The 24333-nt window shown below is 40.0% G+C and overlaps 1 protein-coding gene across 1 annotated transcript; it reads left to right on the forward strand.

Moving 5' to 3' along the window:
- Positions 1-410: 410 nt before the first annotated feature.
- LOC133644785 (E3 ubiquitin-protein ligase MARCHF2-like) lies at positions 411-23958 on the forward strand. The gene is made up of 5 exons (XM_062039523.1): positions 411-811; positions 10446-10689; positions 15071-15266; positions 15356-15565; positions 22543-23958. Exons 2-5 carry the CDS (start codon positions 10517-10519, stop codon positions 22699-22701), a joined length of 738 nt encoding a protein of 245 aa, XP_061895507.1. The 5' UTR covers positions 411-811; positions 10446-10516; the 3' UTR covers positions 22702-23958.
- The last annotated feature ends 375 nt before the right edge of the window (positions 23959-24333 follow it).

Genomic DNA, 24333 nt, shown 5'->3' on the forward strand with positions numbered 1-24333 from the left:
CGGGGCCAAGTTGGCCTGGCCCCTTGGGGCTTAAGATTATTATTTTTGCAAAAGTAGTTTTGCTTGGGTCGCGGCCGCGGGGCCAAGTTGGCCTGGCCCCTTGGGGCCTCTGGCCCCCTGGGCCTGGGCCCGGTAGGCCCGGTCATTAATCCACCTATGCTCATACGTGATTGCTTGTCAATTTCTGTTCTTTATGCTGCATCGTTACTGAAATTATAGGCCCCACTTTTTCCAGACTTTTTAAAACACTGACTCATTTAAAGTGCAAACAAACATTTGACTGCGGTCTACGGATTCATATATTAGTCATTGTTGATGAAAACATCGTAATGTTGCTCCATTTCGTGTAAATAATACGATTAGCGGCTGCGCACAGTAGAGTTTGCGTGACGTCACTGTGCGTGATGACGTCAACCCGGCATCACGTGGTTTCGTCGAATCAGATCTAAAAATGCTGCGTTCAATGTCCCACTCATTCCTATCATTCTTCCAGTCAAGTCCACGACACCCCTCCCTTCTATTTTTGACCAGCGTCTCCACTCTAGAGGCCGTTTATTTGCTCTGGGCGGCTGCGGACAGCAGTGGACAAACCTCCGGGGAGCATTTAATTAAAGCCCCAACAACGTCGCTTCTCTACCGGAAGTACACCTTGCACAAGCCCTACTTTAAAAAAAATACACTACTTTTACAAAAGTCTACGCGTACTTTTCCGCTTCAATGACGACGTTAGCTCAACGCACATGTCGCCAAATGTGACGGAGCTTAGGAGAGAAAAGATGTCATCATAGTCGTCTTAAAGGAGAGAGACGAGGTAAGTTGTCACTTCGTTTTCTATTCGTGACGTCTGTGCATCTGTATTGGCCACGTCTAATTCTTGGACAAGGTAGCGTAGCAACTTGAGTATAATTTAAACTAAATAACCTAAAAAAATATGATGTAGATAACTAACAGAATGTCGATAAGTTACCATGTAGAACTGCAGAGATGTTTGCTGCGATAAAATGATGGTCTTGACTTTATCTCCTCCACTCCAGGTAATAGTCGGTGCCAAAGCTAACAACTTAACACTGTCAAGATGCAGAAAACGAAGTTGACAATTATGACAGTTTTCGTGACAATATTGTAACATTGCAACTTTTCACTAACTACTGTGATGGCATGAATAATTCCTTCTTTCATGCAATATTGTATTTTTTATTTTTGGGTTTGGACTTTATTTATGCAATAATCAAAACTTTTTTTTTTATTTCAAGCAATGCAAGCTTTTCCTTGTAAACTAACTTAATTTACGTAATATTCAGACTTTTTAAAATTAGACACCACAACACTTATGGTAGTGTTAAAACGTATTTCTCGTAAATAATATGACTTTGTTTAATCAACATTCAGACATTTTTAATTGAGGCGTCGCAACATTTGTCTGATGGTGTTACAGATTACTTCTCAAAATATTACGACTTTACTTACGCAATATCCTGACAATTTTAATCGCAACATTTGTCTGATGGTGTTACAGATTACTTCTCAGAATATTACGACTTTACTTACGCAATATTCTGACAATTTTAATCGCAACATTTGTCTGATGGTGTTACAAATCACTTCTCGTAATATTACGACTTTATTTACGCGATATTCTGACATTTTTAATTGGATAGTCTATGTACATGAAAATGCCGAATGTGGGATTTACTATATTAACTATGAACAATAAAACACTGAATATTGAGAATATATTAATGTCGCTCCTCTACTCCACTGTTCTGCAGAACTTTGTTGTAGGAATCTGCCTCCGTCAGACACTCGTTATCAGGCTTTTTTGCTCTGTAAACCACTCCCACTCTTTTTTACTAACTACTGTGATGGCATGAATACTTCTTTCATGCGATATTGTGTTTTTCAATTTTGGATTGCCACGTTAATCTTGTAGTAGACTTCATTTATGCAATAATCAAACTTTTTTTTATTTCAAGCATTGCAAACTTTTCCTTTGAAATTATAACTTAATTTACGTAACATTCAGACTTTTTAAATAAGAGCAACACAACACTTATGGTAGTGTTAAAACTTATTTCTCGTAATAATACGACTTCATTCATGCAACATTCAGACATTTGTATTGGGTGCGTGGCAAAATTTGTCTGGTGTTACAAATGACTTCTCGTAGTATTACGACTTTATTTACGCAATATTCTGACAATTTTAATTGGAGCGTCTAAGCTCCAATTAAAAACAATGTTTGTCCGATGGTTTAACAACCTATTTAATGCTATACTCAGACTTATGAAATTAGTGTCTGGTAGTGTTATGACCTAATTCTCGTAATATTACCACTATTTGCGCAGTAGTCAGACTTTTATTTAGTAACATACGTCTGGTATTGTTACAAGTTAATTCTCGTAATAATACAACTTTTTGCGCAGTAGTCAAGACTTTTTAAGTAACATACATCTAGTATTGTTACAAGTTAATTCTCATAATATTACAACTATTTGCGCAATATTCAGACTTTCTTAAATTAGAGCGACACCATTTATGGTAGACGTATTTCTCGTAATAATACGACTTTGTTTATGCAACATTCAGACATTTTTAATCGGGGCGTGACAACATTTGTCTGATGGTGTTACAAATGACTTCTCGTAATAGTACGACTTTACTTACGCAATATTCTGACAATTTTAATTGGAGTGTCTACATAACATGACAATGCAGAATGTGGGGTTTACAATATTAACTACGAACAATAAAACACTGAATATTGAGAATATATTAACGTTGCTCCTCTACTTCCCAGACCACGTCGTTAATCGACATATTTTATAATCGAGCAAGAACAACGAAGATGTAACAAACATGGCAAAACATAAATGCCAAGGGTAAAAATAATCCATTTATTTGTAAAAAACAAAACAAAAACACTGTTCTGCAGAACTTTGTTGTAGGAATCTTCTTCAGTCAGACACTCTGTAAACAAGCCCCATTCACTCTTTTTACTAACTACTGTGATAGCATGAATACTTCTTTCATGCAATATTTTATTTTTGGATTGCCACTTAAATCTTGTAGACTTTATTTATGCAATAATCAAACTTTTTTTATTTCAAGCATTGCAAACTTTTTCTTGTAAATTATAACTTAATTTACGTAATATTCAGACTTTTTAAATTAGAGCAACACAACACTTATGGTAGTGTTAAAATGCGGTAGAAAATGGATGGATGGATGGATGGATGACTTTGTTTATGCTACATTCAGACATTTTTAATTGGAGCATGGCAACATTTGTCTGATGGTGTTACAAATTACTATATTTACGCAATATTCTGACAATTTTAATTGGAGCGTCTACTTACATGAAAATGCAGAATGTGGGATTTACAATATTAACTATGAACAATAAAACACTGAATATTGAGAATATATTAACGTCGCTCCTCTACTTCCCAAGTTCCCAGACCACGTCCTTGAGCGACATATTTTATAATCAGGCAAGAACAACAATGATGTAACAAACATGGCAAAATATAAATGCCAAGGGTAAAAATCATCCACTTATTTGTAAAAAATACCAATGTTCTGCAGAACTTTGTTGTAGGAATCTTCCTCTACCATCAGACACTCTGTAAACAATCCCCACTCACTCTTTTTACTAACTACTGTGATAGCATGAATACTTCTTTCATGCAATATTGTATTTTTTATTTTTGGATTGCCACTTAAATCTTGTAGTAGACTTTATTTATGCAATAATCAAACTTTTTTTTAATTTCAAGCATTGCAAACTTTTCCTTGTAAATTATAACTTAATTTACATAATATTCTGACTTTTTAAATTAGAGCAACACAACACTTATGGTAGCGTTAAAACTTTTTTCTCACAATAATACGACTTTGTTTATGCAACATTCAGACATTTTTAATTGGGGCGTGGCAACATTTGTCTGATGGTGTTACAAATGACTTCTCGTAATATTGCGACTTTATTTACACAATATTCTGACAATTTTATTTGGAGCGTCTACGCTGCAATGAATCACGAACGTTTGTCTGATGGTTTAACAACCTAATTCATGTTATATTCAGACTTATTAAATTAGTGTGTGGTAGTGTTACGACCTAATTCTCGTAATATTGCCACTTTTTGCGCAATATTCTGACTTTTTAAGTAACGCAACACTAGAATTGTTACAAGTTAATTCTCGTAATAATACAACTTTTTGTGCAGTAGTCAGACTTTTTGAGTAGCATACTGTATGTCTAGTATTGTTACAAGTTCCATGCATCCATCTTCTTCCGCTTATCCGAGGTCGGATAAGCGGAAGCTTAAGCAGGGAAGCCCAGACTTCCCTCTCCCCAGCCACTTCGTCCAGCTCCTCCCGGGGGATCCCGAGGCGTTCCCAGGCCAGCCGGGAGACATAGTCTTCCCAACGTGTCCTGGGTCTTCCCCGTGGCCTCCTACCGGTCGGACGTGCCCTACTCCTTAGGGAGGCGCTCGGGTGGCATTCTGACCAGATGCCCGAACCACCTCATCTGGCTCCTCTCGATGTGGAGGAGCAGCGGCTTTACTTTGAGTTCCTCCCGGAGGGCAGAGCTTCTCACCCTATCTCTAAGGGAGAGCCCCGCCACCCGGCGGAGGAAACTCATTTCGGCCGCTTGTACCCGTGATCTTGTCCTTTCGGTCATAACCCAAAGCTCATGACCATAGGTGAGGATGGGAATGTAGATCGACCGGTAAATTGAGAGCTTTGCCTTCCGGCTCAGCTCCTTCTTCACCACAACGGATCGATACAGCGTCCGCATTACTGAAGACGCCGCACCGATCCGCCTGTCGATCTCACGATCCACTCTTCCCTCACTCGTGAACCAGATTCCGAGGTACTTGAACTCCTCCACTTGGGGCAGGGTCTCCTCCGCAACCCGGAGATGGCATTCCACCCTTTTCCGGGCGAGAACCATGGATTCGGACTTGGAGGTGCTGATTCTCATCCCAGTTGCTTCACACTCAGCTGCGAACCGATCCAGCGAGAGCTGAAGATCCTGGCCAGATGAAGCCATCAGGACCACATCATCTGCAAAAAGCAGAGACCTAATCCTGCAGCCACCAAACCGGATCCCCTCAACGCCTTGACTGCGCCTAGAAATTCTGTCCATAAAAGTTATGAACAGAATCGGTGACAAAGGGCAGCCTTGGCGGAGTCCAACCCTCACTGGAAACGTGTCCGACTTACTGCCGGCAATGCGGACCAAACTATGGCACTGATCATACAGGGAGCGGACCGCCACAATCAGACAGTCCAATACCCCATACTCTCTGAGCACTCCCCACAGGACTTCCCAAGGGACACGGTCGAATGCCTTCTCCAAGTCCACAAAACACATGTAGACTGGTTGGGCAAACTCCCATGCACCCTCAAGGACCCTGCCGAGAGTATAGAGCTGGTCCACAGTTCCATGACCAGGACGAAAACCACACTGTTCCTCCTGAATCCGAGGTTCGACTATCCGGCGTAGCCTCCTCTCCAGCACACCTGAATAGACCTTACCGGGAAGGCGGAGGAGTGTGATCCCACGATAGTTAGAACACACCCTCCGGTTCCCCTTCTTAAAGAGAGGAACCACCACCCCGGTCTGCCAATCCAGAGGTACCGCCTCCGATGTCCACGCGATGCTGCAGAGTCTTGTCAACCAAGACACACCCACAGCATCCAGAGCCTTAAGGAACTCCGGGCGGATCTCATCCACCCCCGGGGCCTTGCCACCGAGGAGCTTTTTAACTACCTCAGCAACCTCAGCCCCAGAAATAGGAGAGCCCACCACAGTTTCCCCAGGCACTGCTTCCTCATAGGAAGACGTGTTGGTGGGATTGAGGAGGTCTTCCCTCCACCGATCCACAACATCCGCAGTCGAGGTCAGTAGAACACCATCCTCACCGTACACGGTGTTGATAGTGCACTGCTTCCCCTTCCTGAGGCGGCGGATGGTGGTCCAGAATCGCTTCGAAGCCATCCGGAAGTCGTTTTCTATGGCTTCCCTGAACTCCTCCCATGTCCGAGTTTTTGCCTCCGCGACCGCCGAAGCCGCACACCGCTTGGCCTGTCGGTACCTGTCCGCTGCCTCAGGAGTCCTATGAGCCAAAAGAACCCGATAGGACTCCTTCTTCAGCTTGACGGCATCCCTCACCGCCGGTGTCCACCAACGGGTTCTAGGATTACCGCCACGACAGGCACCAACTACCTTGCGGCCACAGCTCCAATCAGCCGCCTCGACAATAGAGGTGCGGAACATGGTCCATTCGGACTCAATGTCCAGCACCTCCCTCGTGATATGTTCAAAGCTCTTCCGGTGGTGGGAATTGAAACTCTCTCTGACAGGAGACTCTGCCAGACGTTCCCAGCAAACCCTCACAATGCGTTTGGGCCTGCCAGGTCTGTCCGACATCCTCCCCCACCATCGCAGCCAACTCACCACCAGGTGGTGATCGGTAGAAAGCTCCGCCCCTCTCTTCACCCGAGTGTCCAAAACATGAGGCCGCAAATCCGACGACACAACTACAAAGTTGATCATGGAACTGCGGCCTAGGGTGTCCTGGTGCCAAGTGCACATATGGACACCCTTATGTTTGAACATGGTGTTCGTTATGGACAATCTGTGACGGGCACAAAAGTCCAATAACAAAACACCGCTCGGGTTCAGATCCGGGCAGCCATTCTTCCCAATCACGCCTCTCCAGGTTTCACTGTCGCTGCCAACATGAGCGTTGAAGTCCCCCAGTAGAACGAGGGAATCACCCGGGGGAGCACTCTCAAGTACTCCCTCGAGTGAATCCAAAAAGGGTGGGTACTCTGAGCTGCGGTTTGGCGCGTAAGCGCAAACCACAGTCAGGACCCGTTCCCCCACCCGAAGGCGGAGGGAAGCTACCCTCTCGTCCACCGGGTTGAACTCCAACATGCAGGCTCTGAGCCGGGGGGCAACAAGAATTGCCACCCCAGCCCGTCGCCTCTCACTGCCAGAGTAGAAGAGAGTCCAGCCCCTCTCGAGAGAACTGGTTCCAGAGCCCTTGCTGTGCGTCGAAGTGAGTCCGACTATGTCTAGTCGGAACTTCTCCACCTCGCGCACTAGCTCAGGCTCCTTACCCCCCAGCGAGGTGACGTTCCACGTCCCAAGAGCTAGCTTCTGTAGCCAAGGATCGGACCGCCAAGTGCCCTGCCTTCGGCTGCCGCCCAGCTCACATCGCACCCGACCTCTATGACCCCTGCTATGGGTGGTGAGCCCATTGGAGGGGGGACCCACGTTGCCTCTTCGGGCTGTGCCCGGCCGGGCCCCATGGGGACAGGCGCTCGCCATCGTGCCCCACCTCCGGGCCTGGCTCCAGAGGGGTGACCCGCGTCCGGGCGAGGGAAATCTGGGTCCATAGTTTTTATTTCTCATTGAGGTCTTCGAGCTGCTCTTTGTCTGATCCCTCACCTAGGACCAGTTTGTCTTGGGAGACCCTACCAGGGGGCATAAAGCCCCCGGACAACATAGCTCCTAGGATCATTGGGACACGCAAACTCCTCTACCACGGTAAGGTGGCAGCTCAGAGAGGAGTGTTACAAGTTAGTTCTCGTAATATTACAACTGTTTGTGCAATATTCAGACTTTTTAAATTGTCATAACATGTACAACATTGTCTAGTATTGTTACAACTTAATACTCGTAATTTACGACTTTATTTGCACAATACTCAGACTTCTAAAATGGAGCACCACAACATTTGTCTGGTAGTTACAATTTAATTCTCGTAATTTTACGACTTTATTTGGAGCGTCACATTTGTCTGGCAATGTTACAGCTGAATTATTTCATTATTAAAATTTTATTTAAGCAATATTCTGACAATTTTAATTGGAAGGGTCGCGACGTTAGTTTGGTATTGTTACAACTTAATTCTCGTAATATTAAAATTTTATTTCTGTAGTATTGAGACTTTTTCTCTGGTGACATTTAGACCTTTGTAACATCCTGACTTTATTTGTGTAAAATTACCATTTAAATCTCATGTTGCGTCTCCTACAACATTAGCATTGCAACTTTATTTGTGTAAAATTCTGCCTTTTTGTCATAACATTCCAACCATATTTTTGTAGTACATGCGAGAATACTAAAGTAAAGAAAGGAACTCACATTTAATATTCAACTTTTTTCTCATAACATTCCAACATTATTCTTGTAAAATTCCGATGTTATTTTCATAATATTCTTGACTTTATTCAGTAATATTTCTGACTTTATTCGGTTATATATTCTAAGGATGCAATGCTTATGCGATTAAATTATTTAAATCGATTAGAACAAAACTTGGTTTATATTATGTTTAGGGCTGCAACAACTAATCGATTAAAATCGATTATAAAAATAGTTGGCAATTAATTTAGTCATCGATTCCTTGTATGCGCATGCGCAGAGGCAATTTTTATTTTTTATTTTATTTTTTTAATAAACGGCAACATGTACAAACAGCTGAGAAACAATAATCAAAATAAGTATGGTGCCAGTATGCTGTTTTTTTTCAATAAAATACTGGAAAGGATAGAAATGTAGTTTGTCCCTTTTATCCGATTATTAATCGAAGTAATAATCGACAGATTAGTCGATTATCAAATTAATCGTTAGTTGCAGCCCTAATTATGTTGCTTTGATTAATCTTTTAATGTATGTAACAACATATAACAACAATTGATCAAATGGATGACCCGTAACTTTAAAAACGCGGTGATAGTTTCCGCACGGGCCTGCAATAAAGCGCACATGAGCAGAACAGCGTGTACTTTTTTTTTTCAATGTATACATGTTAAAAGTGCAATATTGATGTGCATTTATTTGAAAAAAACATTTGTTCATAGCAAGCAGAAAAATTATAATTTCAACTATTTTCCCTAAAATACGCATTGAGGCTATAGTGTTTTATTCGATTACTCCAGTCAAACAAACCAATTAATATATTACTCAATTGCTATAATAATTAATTGCTGCAGCCCTAATATTTTTTGATTTTATTTGTGTAACAGTACCACTTAATTCCTATAATTGTAACTTTTTTATCATAACCGCACACAACTGTCTTGTAGGGCTGCAACAACTAATCGATTAAATCGATTATAAAAATAGTTGGCAATTAATTTAGTCATCGATTCGTTGGATCTATGTTATGCGCAGAGGCAATTTTTTATTTTTTTTTAATAAACCTTTATTTATAAACTGCAACATGTACAAACAGCTGAGAAACAATAATCAAAATAAGTATGGTGCCAGTATGCTTTTTTTCCCAATAAAACACTGGAAAGGATAGAAATTTAGTTTGTCTCTTTTCTCCGATTATTAAACGATTAATCGAAGTCAAATTAATCGTTAGTTGCAGCCCTACTGTCTTGACATCACAACTAAGTGTGACCCTATCACTCACCTGTAGGGCTGCAACAACTAATCGATTGAATCGATTAAAAGCGATTATACAAATAGTTGGTGATAAATTTAGTCATCGATTCGTTGGATCTATGCTACGCGCATGCGCAGAGGCTACTTTTTTTAATTTTTATTTTTTTATAAACCTTTATTTATAAACTGCAACATGTACAAACAGCTGAGAAACAATAATCAAAATATGTATGGTGCCAGTATACTGTTTTTTTCCCCAATAAAATACTGGAAAGATAGAAATGTAGTTTGTCTCCTTTATCCGATTATTAATCGATTAATCAAAGTAATAATCGACAGATTAATCGATCATCAAATTAGTTGTTAGTTGCAGCCCTACTCCCTTGTAACAATTGAGTGCACCCATTATTCAAGTATTTTTCAAATAATTTACAGACTCCTGTCGAGTTTTAGGAATATCACAATTAATGGCTAAAAATGAAGAGATTAATGGCTGACGTGAAGCATCATAAATCCCACATATCAACAACAGTGTTTTGTCACCATCTGCCACGTCGCAGCTTGCCTTTTAAAAAGAAAAAAACAACAACACTTGTTAAATCCACAGGATTAGCTCGGTGTCGGTGTGATGAACAACACTGAGCCGCTCGCTATTCACCATTCTTGATCGGCGCGGCGATCCCAATGTCCACCATTTCTTCAAATAATTTCCTGCGAGTTTCCAAATAAAGAGCGTCCACTTGTAAGTGGCCGCTGACGTCATTTGTCTGCGTCTTATCACCATGCCGGGGTTATCGTAGGGGAGCCAGTTGTCTATCTGCCTGCTGCACTTGCACTCATGTTGCTTGCACACTATCGTCCAATTTAAGCCAAGTGGATTTCCTCCTAACAGATGCTTCTTTCTGGGTGGGTCTCATTGTGTAATATTAATGTCATTTAGATCCGGGAAAGGACATTCATAGATAATTTAGAGATGCTTGTTTATTTAAGAGTTCATGAAACCGTTCCATGTTTCTTTTTATGTGCAGATACTTTAGAGAAGTTTTCTCTTTGCACCCCCGACGCTACCTCAACAGCCCTGTCTGCGGGCCCCGTAACCATGACGACAGGAGGGTGCTGTCACCAACTGCCCGGCTCGCCGTGCGACTGTGCAAACAGCACAGACGCTTGGAAGAGTTTGGAGGAAGGAGGCGGGTGCCCGACACGCTGCGCCAGTCAGGTCACGGCCGTAGACGCAGTGCTGCTTTCCTCCGTGCTCAAACCCACGCAAAGGTAATCTAAATAGTCTAACTGGACACAACATAACTGTACAGGCAATGTTGTCATTTTTACTAACTTAACTTACCTTTTATACTAGGAGTGTCAACATTGTGACTCTGGGGCCATTTGCAGCCAACAACTAGTTTTTTACTGGCCCATGACATGTTTTGAAAGTTAAATAATTCATTAATATACAGTACAGGCCAAAAGTTTGGACACACCTTCTCATTTCAATGTGTTTTCTTTATTTTCATGACTTTGTAGCTTGTCACTGAAGGCATCAAAACATTGACACCTGGGAAGTGGAAAGTTAAAGTACCAAAGATTGTCACACACACACTAGGTGTGGTGCAATTTGTCCTCTGCATTTGACCCATCCCCTTGATCACCCCCTGGGAGGTGAGGGTAGCAGTGGGCAGAAGCGGTGCCGCACCCGGGAATAATTTTTGGTAATTTAACCCCCAATTCCAACCCTTGATGCTGAGTGCCAAGCAGGGAGGTAATGGCTCCCATTTTTATAGTCTTTGGTATGACTCGGTTTGAACTCACAACCTACCGATCTCAGGCCACTGAGTAGAAAATCCTTTCAGGTGACTACCTCTTGAAGCTCAACGAGAGAATGCCAAGAGTGTGCAAAGCAGTAATCAGTGCAAAGTGTGGCTATTTTGAAGAAACTAGAATATAAAACATGTTTTCAGGTATTTTACCTTTTTTTTGTTAAGTACATAACTCCACATGTGTTCATTCATAGTTTTGATGCCTTCAGTGACAATCTACAATGTAAATAGTCATGAAAATAAAGAAAACGCATTGAATGAGAAGTTGTGTCTAAACTTTTGGCCTGTACTGTATATTAGATATTACACTAACAACTATTTGCTTTTTCACCTATGAGACAAAAGCTAAGACACAAATAGTTAAGCTCAGGGGTCGGCAATCCAAAATGTTGAAAAAGCCATATTGGATCAAAAATACACAACAAAATCTGACAGGAGCCGCAAAAAATTATATGAGTGTTAATGAAGGCAACACATGATGATGACATGTAATATTTAACACATTTTTACAACATTGGAAAACATTAATAAAATGGAGGCTTCTCAGAGGGTAAGATAGCTCCTGGAAATGACTTGCCTAGAATGGCCATAGGTATAGATGTGGGTGTCTAAGTTAAAGGAAACTGCAGGCTGTCTAATGGATTTATTATAGTCTTTGGCAAACTAGGTAATGTTTGCTGTGGTCTGGAACAACATGGCACACAAACAACTATGAGAAATGCAGTCAATATTACATACAGATAATGTGTCATGAGACATGCAAATATAAATTAAACACACAGAGGACATAAGTAAAGGAAATTAAATGAGCTCAAATATACCTTCAAATGTAGCATAATGATGCAATATGTACATACAGCTAGCCTAAATAGTATGTTAGCATCGATTAGCTTGCAGTCATGCACTGACTAAATATGCTTGATTAGCACTCCACATTAGTCAATAACATCAACAAAGCTCACTTTGTGCATTCACGCACAACATAAAACGTTTGGTGGACAAAATGAGACAAAGAAGGCATTGCATAAGAAATGTATTTCAAAATGCACCATTTTGTGGCCGGTCTCATTTACGTGCCGAAGTCCTCCTCCAAGCATACCTCGACTGCGTCCTCTCCCCGTCAGCCATGTTGTAGTTTTTAGTGCTTCCTTGTAGTCTCCTGGCAGATATGAATTAGAACATTACGCTGCTTTTTATTATATACGTCCCATCAGTTGACGTCCCAGTGAGAGCAGACATTGCACAGTGAGTGAGTGTGATTTAAAGTTGGTAGTCTGTATTTCTTGTTCAGCACTTAGCAATACTGCTACATGATGCTTGGTCTTTCATTACAGCTGGATCTGTTTATCACAGAGCCTTTAAAACTTGTATTTCATCCTCCGTATATTCAGGCTCAAGAATACAAGGTTCTGGATCATCATTTGTCCCAAAGTAGTTGTTGTTGGCTCTAATGAAGCGGGTAGTAGTTATTGTTGTACGAAATAGCGAACGTTGTGATGCATCTGTCAAATTAATGTGCCGCCGTATGCTTAAAATGTGCAAAATAAGTGAAATTTACATGTTACTACATTACATATATACTTACAGGTGGATATAAAACATTGATGGAGGCGGAATAGAGCGACTCTCGTTGACTCTGTTGTTAGCTGACTTTTACTAACATTTATTTACGACCAAGAATGTGTTCTTGTTTTAAATAAAGATTGTGAATGATAGTCAAAATTCCCCCCCAAAAGTTAATTCCTCTTTAAGAGGAGAATGTTTGCTTCATGTCCTTGCCAATCTTATAGGGGAACCGCCCTTTTTTTTAAATTTAGCCTATTATGTAAGACAAAAACACATGTTTTTCTTTTTTGATGCATTCCAACTAGTAATTATATGCGATCAAAAGTCAATTTAAAATAGAGCCTGTGGGAGTCGCTAAATTCCGCCTAAAAACACCCAAATACCTCCATCAATGTTGTATATACATGCTGTAAGTATATATGTAATGTAGTAACGGGCACATTTATAATAGGATGTAATATTTATGTATTTTACTCATTTGAAGCATACGGTGGATTATTAATTTTGAGAAAACGCATCACACCGTTCGCTTTTTCCTTCAAACATTACTGATTATAACTCACTGCAGACTTCATGAGCCAACAAACATAATAAAACATCACCTCCTGTACAATATCTGCTGTCATTAGGATGCGGACTGCTAGGATGTTGATATAGTCCCGTTTAGAAGAAGAATGGACTCATAATCCTTGTGAAGAAAAAAGGGTCGTGGACCCAATCGCAGACCAATTGTCGTTTTGTGTCTTTCTTGTCATTTCTGCTTCTAAATTGGATGTGAAAGTTGATTCATATATGACTCATCAGATTATGTCCTCATCTTTCTACTATTAAGGTGAGCAGTATTATTTATGACCTAGAGTAAAGTTTCAGTAGCTCTGAGGCGAGAAAGCTGAGGATGTCAACAAGCTTTCATCTCCCTCTGATCAAGGCGGCGCTAAAAAATAGTTTGTCTGTGTCAGCGCGTATAATAATATCAACAATACTTTAATATTCAAGTCACGAAATGTAATCGGAGTATTGTTGGCCTTTTTGGATGGGTATTTCGAGGGATTTATGGGCATTAACTTTTATTTACAAGTTCAAATGCATAAATTAGAAATACATCCGTCTTGTCTCTCATGATGTCTCAGGACATTCAATCGATGGCAACTGGACTGCTAGGCTTGTCCTAGAAGACGGAAACGCCTCTCATCCGAGTAGACTTCATCAGTTCGTGCTCATAGACTTACCGTATTTTTCGGTTTATAAATCGCACTTTTTTTCATAGCTTGCGACTTATACTCTGGAGCGACTTATGTGTGAAATTATTAACACATTACCATAAAATATCAAATAATATTATTTATCTCATTAACGTAGGAGACTAGGCGTATATCAGCAATCGTCGCACACACACACGTCAACCAATACAAATTTGGCGGGGGGTCAAGTGCATTGTGGAAAAAAAAGATGCTACCTGCTACTACTTCCATACCTATGAAAATTGATCATTTCAACATTGGCGGTAATTTATAAAAACTGAGATTAGCGATTAGGGGTGACAGATTGTTTGGTAAACGTATAGCATGTTCTATATGTTATAGTTATTTGAATGACCCCTACCATATGTTACGTTAACATACCAGGCATGTTCTCAGTTGGTTATTTATGCCTCATATAACGTACACTTATTCAGCCTGTTGTTCACTATTCTTTATTTTAAATTGCCTTTCAAATGTCTATTCTTGGTGTTGGGTTTTATCAAATAAATTTCCCCCAAAAATACGATTTATACTCCAGTGCGACTTATGTTTTTTTCCTTCTTTATTATGCATTTTCGGCCGGTGCGAATTATACTCCAGTGCGACTTATGTTTTTTTCCTTCTTTATTATGCATTTTCGGCCGGTGCGAATTATACTCCGGAGCGACTTATACTCCGGAAAATATGGTAGGTTGGTCAGATCTAGTCTAGCGGCTGGTGCCAAAACCCCAAATATTTATACTCCAAAACCAGGAGGGTGTGCCTGGGCAAGGATGGTTTCACCCTATGGTAGTGAAAAAAACAACTGTTTTGATGCAAAGGAGCAATCCTAACTGACAAAGCCAATGAAAGTCATTGAAGTGACAATGACCTGGATGAATGAGAACATTCACAGCATCTCTCATGATGATTGTTAACAATAGGCAACATTCCAGAAAAAGTGCAGTTCCCCTGTAAGGTGTCAGACTGAGTTTGCTGAGGAATTGGCTGTGTTGGCTTCACCGGTCAAATCTGCTCTGATGTTGCCAGCGAGGGTCCCATGTGTCGAATATGTCACGACGGAGGCTGGGGCGAGAACCTCCTGTCCCCGTGCGGCTGCACCGGCACCCTGGGCACGGTCCACAAGAGCTGCTTGGAACAGTGGCTGTCGTCTTCCAACACCAGCTACTGTGAGCTCTGCCACACCAAGTTCAGCATCGAACGCCAGCTCAGGTCCTTCAAAGAGGTAACACCAGGTCAATGATGTCCTTAAACACTTTCTGCAGTGGTTCCAATGGATTCTATTCCCTATCCAACGTCCTCTTCCGTCCACAGTGGCTGGCGGACCCCGGCTCCAGCAACGACAAGAGGATGCTGTGTTGCGACACCTTGTGCTTCCTGTTCGTCACGCCGCTCGCCGCCATTTCCGGCTGGTTGTGCCTGCAGGGAGCGCAGGACCATCTTAATTCGGGCAGTTGGCTGCAGGCTCTGGGCCTGATAATGCTCACCATTGTCCTCTTCACCATCTACATGCTCTGGATCCTGGTAATGTCCATCACCTTCATCTTGCAGATGTACTATTCCCACGTTCAAAAAACATGCATGTGTTTGTTGATTAGGGACTCTTAAAGGGGATCTGCCCTTTTTTTGGAATTTTCGTTCACAATTATTATGAAAGACATGACGGATGTATTTAAAAAAAAAAAAATGCATTCTTACTCATAAATAAACGTACCGTATTTTTCGGAGTATAAGTCGCTCCGGACTATAAGTCGCACCGGCCGAAAATGCATAATAAAGAAGGAAAAAAACATATAAGTCGCACTGGAGTATAAGTCACATTTTTTGGGGAAATTTATTTGATAAAACCCAACACCAAGAATAGACATTTTTGAAAGGCAACCTAAAATAAATAAAGAATAGTGAACAACAGGCTGAATAAGTGTACGTTATATGAGGCATAAATAACCAACTGAGAACGTGCCTGGTATGTCAACGTAACATATTATGGTAAGAGTCATTCAAATAACTATAACATATAGAACATGCTATACGTTTACCAAACAATCTGTCACTCCTGATCGCTAAATCCCATGAAATCTTATACGTCTAGTCTCTTACGTGAATGAGCTAAATAATATTATTTGATATTTTACGGTAATGTGTTAATAATTTCACACATAAGTCGCTCCTGAGTATAAGTCGCACCCCCGGCCAAACTATGAAAAAAACTGTGACTTATAGTCCGAAAAATACGGTAAATAAAAGTCTGTTTCCTCTATTCCGCCCATAAAACCCAATAAATAACTATCCAAAACAGGCCCTTTACATTTCGGGACTTGAGTAATAACCAAGTATTAGTGATATTGTTATTATGAGTGCTAACGCAGACAAACTATTTACAGCAGCACCGTGATCACAAGCTCGTGTGCCAATGTTTACATCATCGACTGATCAGCTGTCTCCTCGTTTCCTTGCTCGTCAAACTTTATTGTAGATCATAAATCATGCTTCTCACCGGAATAGTAGGACAAGAATGTGTTTTGACAGGTTGGTACACTTTGACAGCCAATTTAGACCTAGGATTGGCAAGAATGATCCGAAAAGACGCTTTGTTCCACCCCCCTTTTCTTAGCAAGAATTATGAGATATTCTTCATCTAAATATGAACATCCTATCAGTCAGCATCCTAATGACAGCAGACCTTGCCCAGTAAGTGATATTTTATTGGCTCGTAAAGTCTGCAGTGAGTTTTAATCAGTGATGTAGTGAGGAAAGCGAACATTTGATGTGTTTTTGAAGTAAATACGCTGCGTACGCTTAAAATGAGCAAAATGTTATTATAAATGTGCTTGTTACTACATTACATATATATTTACAGCATGTATGTAAAACCTTAATGGAGGTGTCTGGATGTTTAAGGGCTTTATAGGCAGAATAGAGCGGCTCCCATAGGCTCCATTGTAAGCGGACTTATGATCGCATTTATTTAATATTTAGAATGCATTTTTTTTAATACTTCCGTCATGTCTTTCATAAGGATTGTGAACAATAGGCAACTTTTGCAACTGTTATGTAAAGAAAAGGGGTAGGATTAAATAAGCTCTGCTTCTTCATACTCCTTTTCGAACATGTTGAAAAGAGAAACTGGAAATTGTGATGTATCATGTTGTAAGCTTGCATGTTCGAAATAAAGTCAAACTCAACTCAACTCAACTTTCCCAAAAAAAGTGCAGTTCCCCTTCAAGTTGTCCATCTGTGAGAGACTCAAAGTCAGCTGGAATGGATGTCATTGTGCAAAATTACGCACGTAAGATGACGCTTCTATCAGAGACTTAAAATTTAGCTTACTGTCATTTTTTAGTCTTATAAATGTACTTGACATTAGTTCACTTTCTATAATGTATTTTAACAAATTTCTAATTCAAACTACCGATAAGTAAAAATAGCAAAGCTTTTTTGAAGTGTACTCAAACATTATTGCCTGTTGCATTCTCTAAGTAGTGACATTCTTGTTATTGATATTTAAGAGAAGTAACTCTTACTCTTTAGTATACAGCAGTCCATCGTGCTCCTAATATTGCAGCTTCACCACGTCGCAATTTTATTTTTTTAAAGTATATTCTGCAACATTTTTTGGCCTAAATTAATAAGCATGTTGAAATTAATTAAAAAAAAATCAATATGTGATAGGCTCCAGGCCCCCCGCGACACAAGCGGTAGAAAATGGATGGATAGAATACTACAGTTTTAGATGAGATGTTCTCGATTAGACCAAACAAATTCAGAACGCGCCGTTCAATATGGTGGCCACTGATTGGCTCAGCCTCAGGCAGCATTACTATTAGGGATCTAACAATAAACAATATCAATGATAACCGTGGGAAAACTCCAAATGGTTAGTATTACCGTTTTAAAGGGGGTCTTTTATTACCCACTGATACCGATTTCTGTGTATTTGGGATCTGCATAAGTCCCGAAAATTTTAAATCAAACTATGGAGGCGTGGCGGAGATATTGATAAAACAATCTTGCCTTCCTTCATACTTCCTCCCAAACGATTGGGGAAAAACATCACCAGATTATCCATATATGGCAAGGGTGGGCAATTAATTTTTACCGGGGGCCGCATGAGCAACCCGAGCACTGCTGGAGGGCCACATCAACAATATTTAAATTAAATTTTGCTCAATATTATTTTTGATATATACCGTAAGATAAATAATAATATAATAATTATTAATAATAATAGTAATACTTCAACATAGTGTGTGTAACAGCATTCCATGACTAATATAAATAAATTAACATTAATAATAAATGACAGTAAAATAAGCACACGTATGACTGAGGAGTCATACGTGTAACTTTGTGAGGTGTTTGAGTTGTCCGACTTTTTGTGTGGCCATAAACGCACCAGTGGTTTAGTGCTATGCGTGTTGGTGACAGATGACAAGTTGGTTTTGGCCTGGTTTGTACGGCAGAAAAGGACTAGTTTTTCGAGATAGAAGTGTTTTACTCGTGTTTTTGGTGTGGTTATGGCCGAATATAAACAGTTTTGTTCAATAAAGTGATGGATATAATTCCTGTCCTAGAAGCATCTCGATAGACGTTACAATAATTGAACGGTGTTCAATTGAACGGTGTTGACGAACACCGTTAGGGCCGCTTGTTGTCACTGTCACTCAAAGTTGCATTGCAAAATTACATAAAATAAATATGTTTATTTTGTTTAGAATTCAGATGGGATTTGATTTGGTGCGCGGCATATATTTGCTGTGCGCAGCGGACGCTTGAGCAGTGCGCAATTGCGCAGGCGCGCACCTTAGAGGGAACGTTGCTTGGCAGTCCATGTCTTGTTGAAAACACGCCATTCCTCATCAACTTTTCTCTTTTTAGCGTCTCGGGTGTAAACCGTGCATCTCTTGTCGCTGCATGTGCACCTTCACTCGCAGGTTACACACGGACACACGCCCATAAATAATACTTTTCAAAATAAAAGCAGCACATAGATGTTTTTTCAACTTTATTTTGTAATTTGTGATTGCAGCTGTTCACATTCACTCACAATCACGCACACGCATACGTCCACACGGAAGTAATACAAATAACGATTTTCAAAACAAAAGCAGCACTGTTGTATTGCACACTCGACATAGATACTTTTTAAAATGTATTTTGTAATTTATAATTGGCCTCACGCGGGCCGGACTGGGACGCACAAAGGGCCGGATGCGGCCCACGGGCCGCAGAATGCCCAGGTCTGATATATGGTATCAATGAACCCAAGTGTGCAAGTCCGCCATTATAGTCCACGCTGTAGTCACTAAGTTCCTTCTTTTTCTCTATCGTCTTGTTGTGGGGCAGACTGGCTCATACATTCACATGCATTCTTCACTCTTACCTTTCTAATACAAAGTAACGTACAGTTCTAACGTCTGTCAGTAGACCTCATATGGTAAATAGCGCTTTTCTACCTTCAAGGTACTCCAAGCGCTTTGACACTATTTCCACATTCACACACAGTGTGAAGTGTCTTGCTCAAGGACACAATGGACATGACTATGATGGCGGAACCAGGAACCCTCAAGTTGCTGGCACGGCCACTCTTCCACCCGAGCCATTTTGCGCTAAATGAATGTGGAGAAGACGCTGTCGAAGTGGAGCCACGTAAATAATAAGACTGCCCACAAAGCAGCTTGAAAACTGTCTGTAAAACTAAATCTATGCAACATTTGACCAAAAGGAAGTGTTTAAAATGTAGAAAAAAATCATTCCCCAATTTAACCTTACATAAACACATTGCTGTCTGAGTCACTAAGCTATTCAAATGTACACATTGAAATACTTGATTCATCCCTGAGGGGAAATTCAGGTTTTCAGCACAATCCCCTTCCAGAGCAGACATATACTGTACATTGCATGAACGCTGACAGAACCTCCAAGCTGGGCTGTCTTAGCTCTACTACTCAGAGGAATATGAGACACAGTTGTTTTTATGGTGCGTTCAAGGACCGCTGAACCGAGTAGGCGACCACAACGCCCGCCAGAAATACAAAATAGATTTTATTTGCTACGTATGTTCATGTAAATACATTCTAAATAGCTATAGTACAAACTAATTAAAACAATAAAAGCTTAGCCATTAAAACAAATCAAATACTAATACTTAGGGGTGTAACGGTACACAAAAATTTCAGTTCGGTACGTACCTCGGTTTAGAAATCACGGTTCAGTTCATTTTCGGTACAGTAAGAAAACAACAAAATATACATTTTTTGGTTATTTACCAAATTTGCAAAATCTTCCACCAAAAATATTTTTCTTAGTGGAATATTTGATGTGAAGTAATGGGAACCTTGGATAGGTCAATAATTCATAATAACATTGGTTTTGATTCAATATTATGTTTTGAGCAATGACAGTTTGAAAGAAAAAAAAAAGTTTTATTAGTCAACATTGCAACTTTTTCTAAATTACATTTAACCTTTGTTAAGTCTTTTTTATTTCACTTTTGTTATATTTTTGTTTATTTTAATAGTATTTTTAGAATGTGCCGTGGGCCTTTAAAACATTAGCTGTGGGCCGCAAATGGCCTCCGGGGCACACTTTTGACACCCCTGCTATAGATAGCAAAAAATTAAATCTGATAAATCTATGGATAGGCCCTGCGATGAGGTGGCGACTTGTCCAGGGTGTACCCCGCCTTCCGCCCGATTGTAGCTGAGATAGGCTCCAGCGCCCCCCGTGACCCCGAAGGGAATAAGCGGTAGAAAATGGATGGATGGATGGATGGAAATCTATGGATAAAAAGCAGAGCCTGGCGACACATGCGCGTTTATCATAACTCTCTCGCTCTCTCTGTCTCTGCCCCTCCCTCACCAATGCTGCTGCGCGCACAATTTGTTTTGTTTTTAACCCCTTCTTATCCCTGAACGTACATTGAAAATACACGCAACCCTAACTCAAAATGCCGGACATTTGAGGCATTTAAGAAACTCCGCCCTGACAGCTCCGCAAAAGAGGACATGTCTGGTGAAAAGAGGATGTATGGTCAGTCTATTGTAGCCCGTTAACTGCTAGCATGACTTGTGTTGTGCCTCGGTGTGCATTGTTTACACAACGTGCGTTACGCTACTTAATATGTCCGTGTGGAAACTAGTTCGGTACACCTCCGAACCGAACCGGAACCCCCGTACCGAAACGGTTCAATACAAATACACGTACCCTACTAATACTTAAACATTATCAGTGAAGAATGAACACAAAACATGCAAAATATCGGGTTTTCTAACAGCGAGTCTATTTATTTTAGATATGTAAAAAAACCAAAAACCTGGTCATTAGATCGCAGTGTGTGTATAAGTACTTTTTGAGCACATTCAAAAATACTTTGATACTCATAAGATTTTACATTTTCTTTTCATATCATTACATCCTAATAACAAAATATTTAGAGATGTCCGATAATATCGGCCAATAAATGCTTTAAAATGTAATATCAGAAATGATCGGTACCGGTTTTTTAATTATTGGTATCGGTTTTTTTTGGTGTTTTTTTAATTAAATCAACATAAAAAACACAAGGTACACTTAAAATTAGTGCACCAACCCCAAAAACCTCCCTCCCCCATTTACACTCATTCACACAAAAGGGTTGTTTCTTTATGTTATTAATATTCTGGTTCCTACATTATATATCAATATATATCAATACAGTCTGCAAGGGATACAGTCCGTAAGCACACATGATTGTGCGTGCTGCTGGTCCACTAATAGTACTAACCTTTAACAGTTAATTTTACTCATTTTCATTAATTACTAATTTCTATGTAACTGTTTTTATATTGTTTTACTTTTTTTTTTATTCAAGAAAATGTTTTTAATTTATTTTATAATTTTTTTAAAAAAGGACCTTATCTTCACCATACCTGGTTGTCCAAATTAGGCATAATAATGTGTTAATTCCACGACTGTATATAGCAGTATCGGTTGATATCAGTATCGGTAATTAAGAGTTGGACAATATCGGAATATCGGATATCGGCAAAAAAGCCATTATCGGACATCCCTAAAAATATTTCATGTCTAAAGCGCTTTTATTTTGTTTAAAATGTATTTAATAGGTAATCGTTTTTTTATGCTTGAGCTATGGAAATATTTGATTTATAATTGATTCCTACTTCACAGAAATGTATGTATCTCGGTCATGTCCGGAAATCAACAGCGATAAATGAGTACTTATTGTACTTTAAATGTTATGTGCCATGTTGACCTGAATATAACAATGGATTTCCCTTCACAATTGTCACTCACACCCGTGCACTAGTGCCTGCGATGAGGTGGCGACTTGTCCAGGGTGTACCCCGCCTTCCGCCCAAATGCAGCTGATAGGCTCCAGCACCCCCCCCCCCGTGACCCCGAAAGGGACAAGCGGTAGCAAATGGATGGACGGACACGCACTAGTGACGAGTAGAGTTGCCCCTGCTGCTCCTAATGGTGTCTTTTTTATGTGTGTGCAGGTGTCTCTGCGCTACCACTACCAACTCTACTTCGAGTGGAGGCGAAAAGACCAGAAAGTATCCCTGATCTTTCCCGATGCTCAGGAGTGCGTCTCTACCCAGCATGCTTTGCTCCCCACCACGTCCTCAAAGATGTCTGCTGATGAGAGTTTAGTATGAGAAGAAGACTGAGCACTGCTGGAAATTTGACATCCAAAAGCTCTCAAAGTGAACTTTTCCACGGAGTCACAAGCGTTGTCATCATGGATGGGAAGACGCTGACATATTGCTACATAAACGACATCCATGCAGCACAAGCACTCTTTTTTTAAAAGCAATGCTTGAAGCTTTTTATAAAAACATAGATTGTGTTTCCCGTTTTTACACAGTGACTCCCTAAAAAGCAGCAGCGTGCCTTCACGTAATGGTGACGCTGAAGGGCGGCGCCCATGATGTCATCATCACTGCTGAGTCACCTCATCCACCCAGAATCAGAACACAATCTTTTATAGACAACATTTACAAAAAGGAAACAATTGTGGGGTTTTAAGAGTATCTGCTTCAGAGAATGTCACTTCACTTCATTTTAAAGGTGATTAGTGTCCCTGTGGCTCAAACTAAAAGCACTATACTATGAAACTGCTTAAGTCCAACTCCATACAAGTAATATCTACAGTTTGTGTAAAAATATACCTGAAAAGGTCAACTAGAAGTTCAAACTGTCATTGAAGGTACCAGTGACAGGAAGCAATAGTGCTGATAACCATAGAACAGAAGAATTGCCTTATAGCAACATAGGAAAGGGTCTGGCTGCTCAGTACAATCTAAAATGTATCAGGTGAGTAATTTTACTTAGTTTTTCTTGTATTTATGGCATTCACATTTCATATTTTATTTGTGGTTTTGTATTAAAAATAAAAACCTTATAGTAAAACCAGTAGCAAAATATAATGGGCCCCTGATAATGGCCTTCAATGTGTTATTACCAACATAACGCCTGGCTTAGCACTTGTTTGCGCTTCATTTACTATATTACATTATTGAGGAGCAGCTTAAAATGTATTTAAAAGTGTCACATTAAAAAGTCTTATAATTATGGGCCAGGTTGTGAAGCAATGGCAGCCTAATTATGCAGTCTGTCGTATTATTCCTCATACTTTCATGTCACATGTCGCTGTGTCTTAGACTAGAGAGAGTGGAGATCCACCCAGAAGAAATATTTCATTCTTCATCCTGGTTACATTTTTTTTCACCTTGTTTGGTGGTGCACACACAGCACATACTTGAAATGTTCTTTTTATGTCACAGAAGTATTAAATGTTGCCGTGTGTTGCACAAAACTGCCAACTCTTCCACTGACAAGAGATTGTCTTCATTTTTCAATTAAAAAAAAAATGTTTCAAATTGCTCCTATACATTTAAAAAAAAAACTGATTAGGAAATAAACAGCTTTGTATTTCCCAAACCTCGACTACTCAGGGTTGTTTTCAGGCATCATTATCTTCAATCAATTGGCCGTAGAATACATGAGAGACCCTCAGTATATACTGTAGTAGATTATACAACACAAATACATTAAACTAGATTATATCACATACAACATATACATTACACTATTATATCACATACAACACTAAACCATTAAACTAGTAGATTATATCACATACAACAAATACTAATACATTAAACTAGTAGATTATATCACATACAACACATTAAACTATTATATCACACAACAAACTACATTATAGCACATACAACACAATACAATAAAATAGATTGTATCCCATACAACAGTAATAAATTAAATTA

Source organism: Entelurus aequoreus, linkage group LG27 (genome assembly GCF_033978785.1).
Source record: "Entelurus aequoreus isolate RoL-2023_Sb linkage group LG27, RoL_Eaeq_v1.1, whole genome shotgun sequence".
In the NCBI taxonomy this organism is placed as follows: Eukaryota; Metazoa; Chordata; class Actinopteri; order Syngnathiformes; family Syngnathidae; genus Entelurus; species Entelurus aequoreus.

Bases quoted from the DNA above. Each gene is read 5' to 3' on its own strand.
- LOC133644785 (XM_062039523.1), top strand. From the start codon at position 10,517: ATGACGACAGGAGGGTGCTGTCACCAACTGCCCGGCTCGCCGTGCGAC. The intron at 10,690-15,070 runs GTAATCTAAATA...TGATGTTGCCAG, and splicing joins GTGCTCAAACCCACGCAAAG to CGAGGGTCCCATGTGTCGAA. The intron at 15,566-22,542 runs GTAATGTCCATC...ATGTGTGTGCAG, and splicing joins TCTACATGCTCTGGATCCTG to GTGTCTCTGCGCTACCACTA.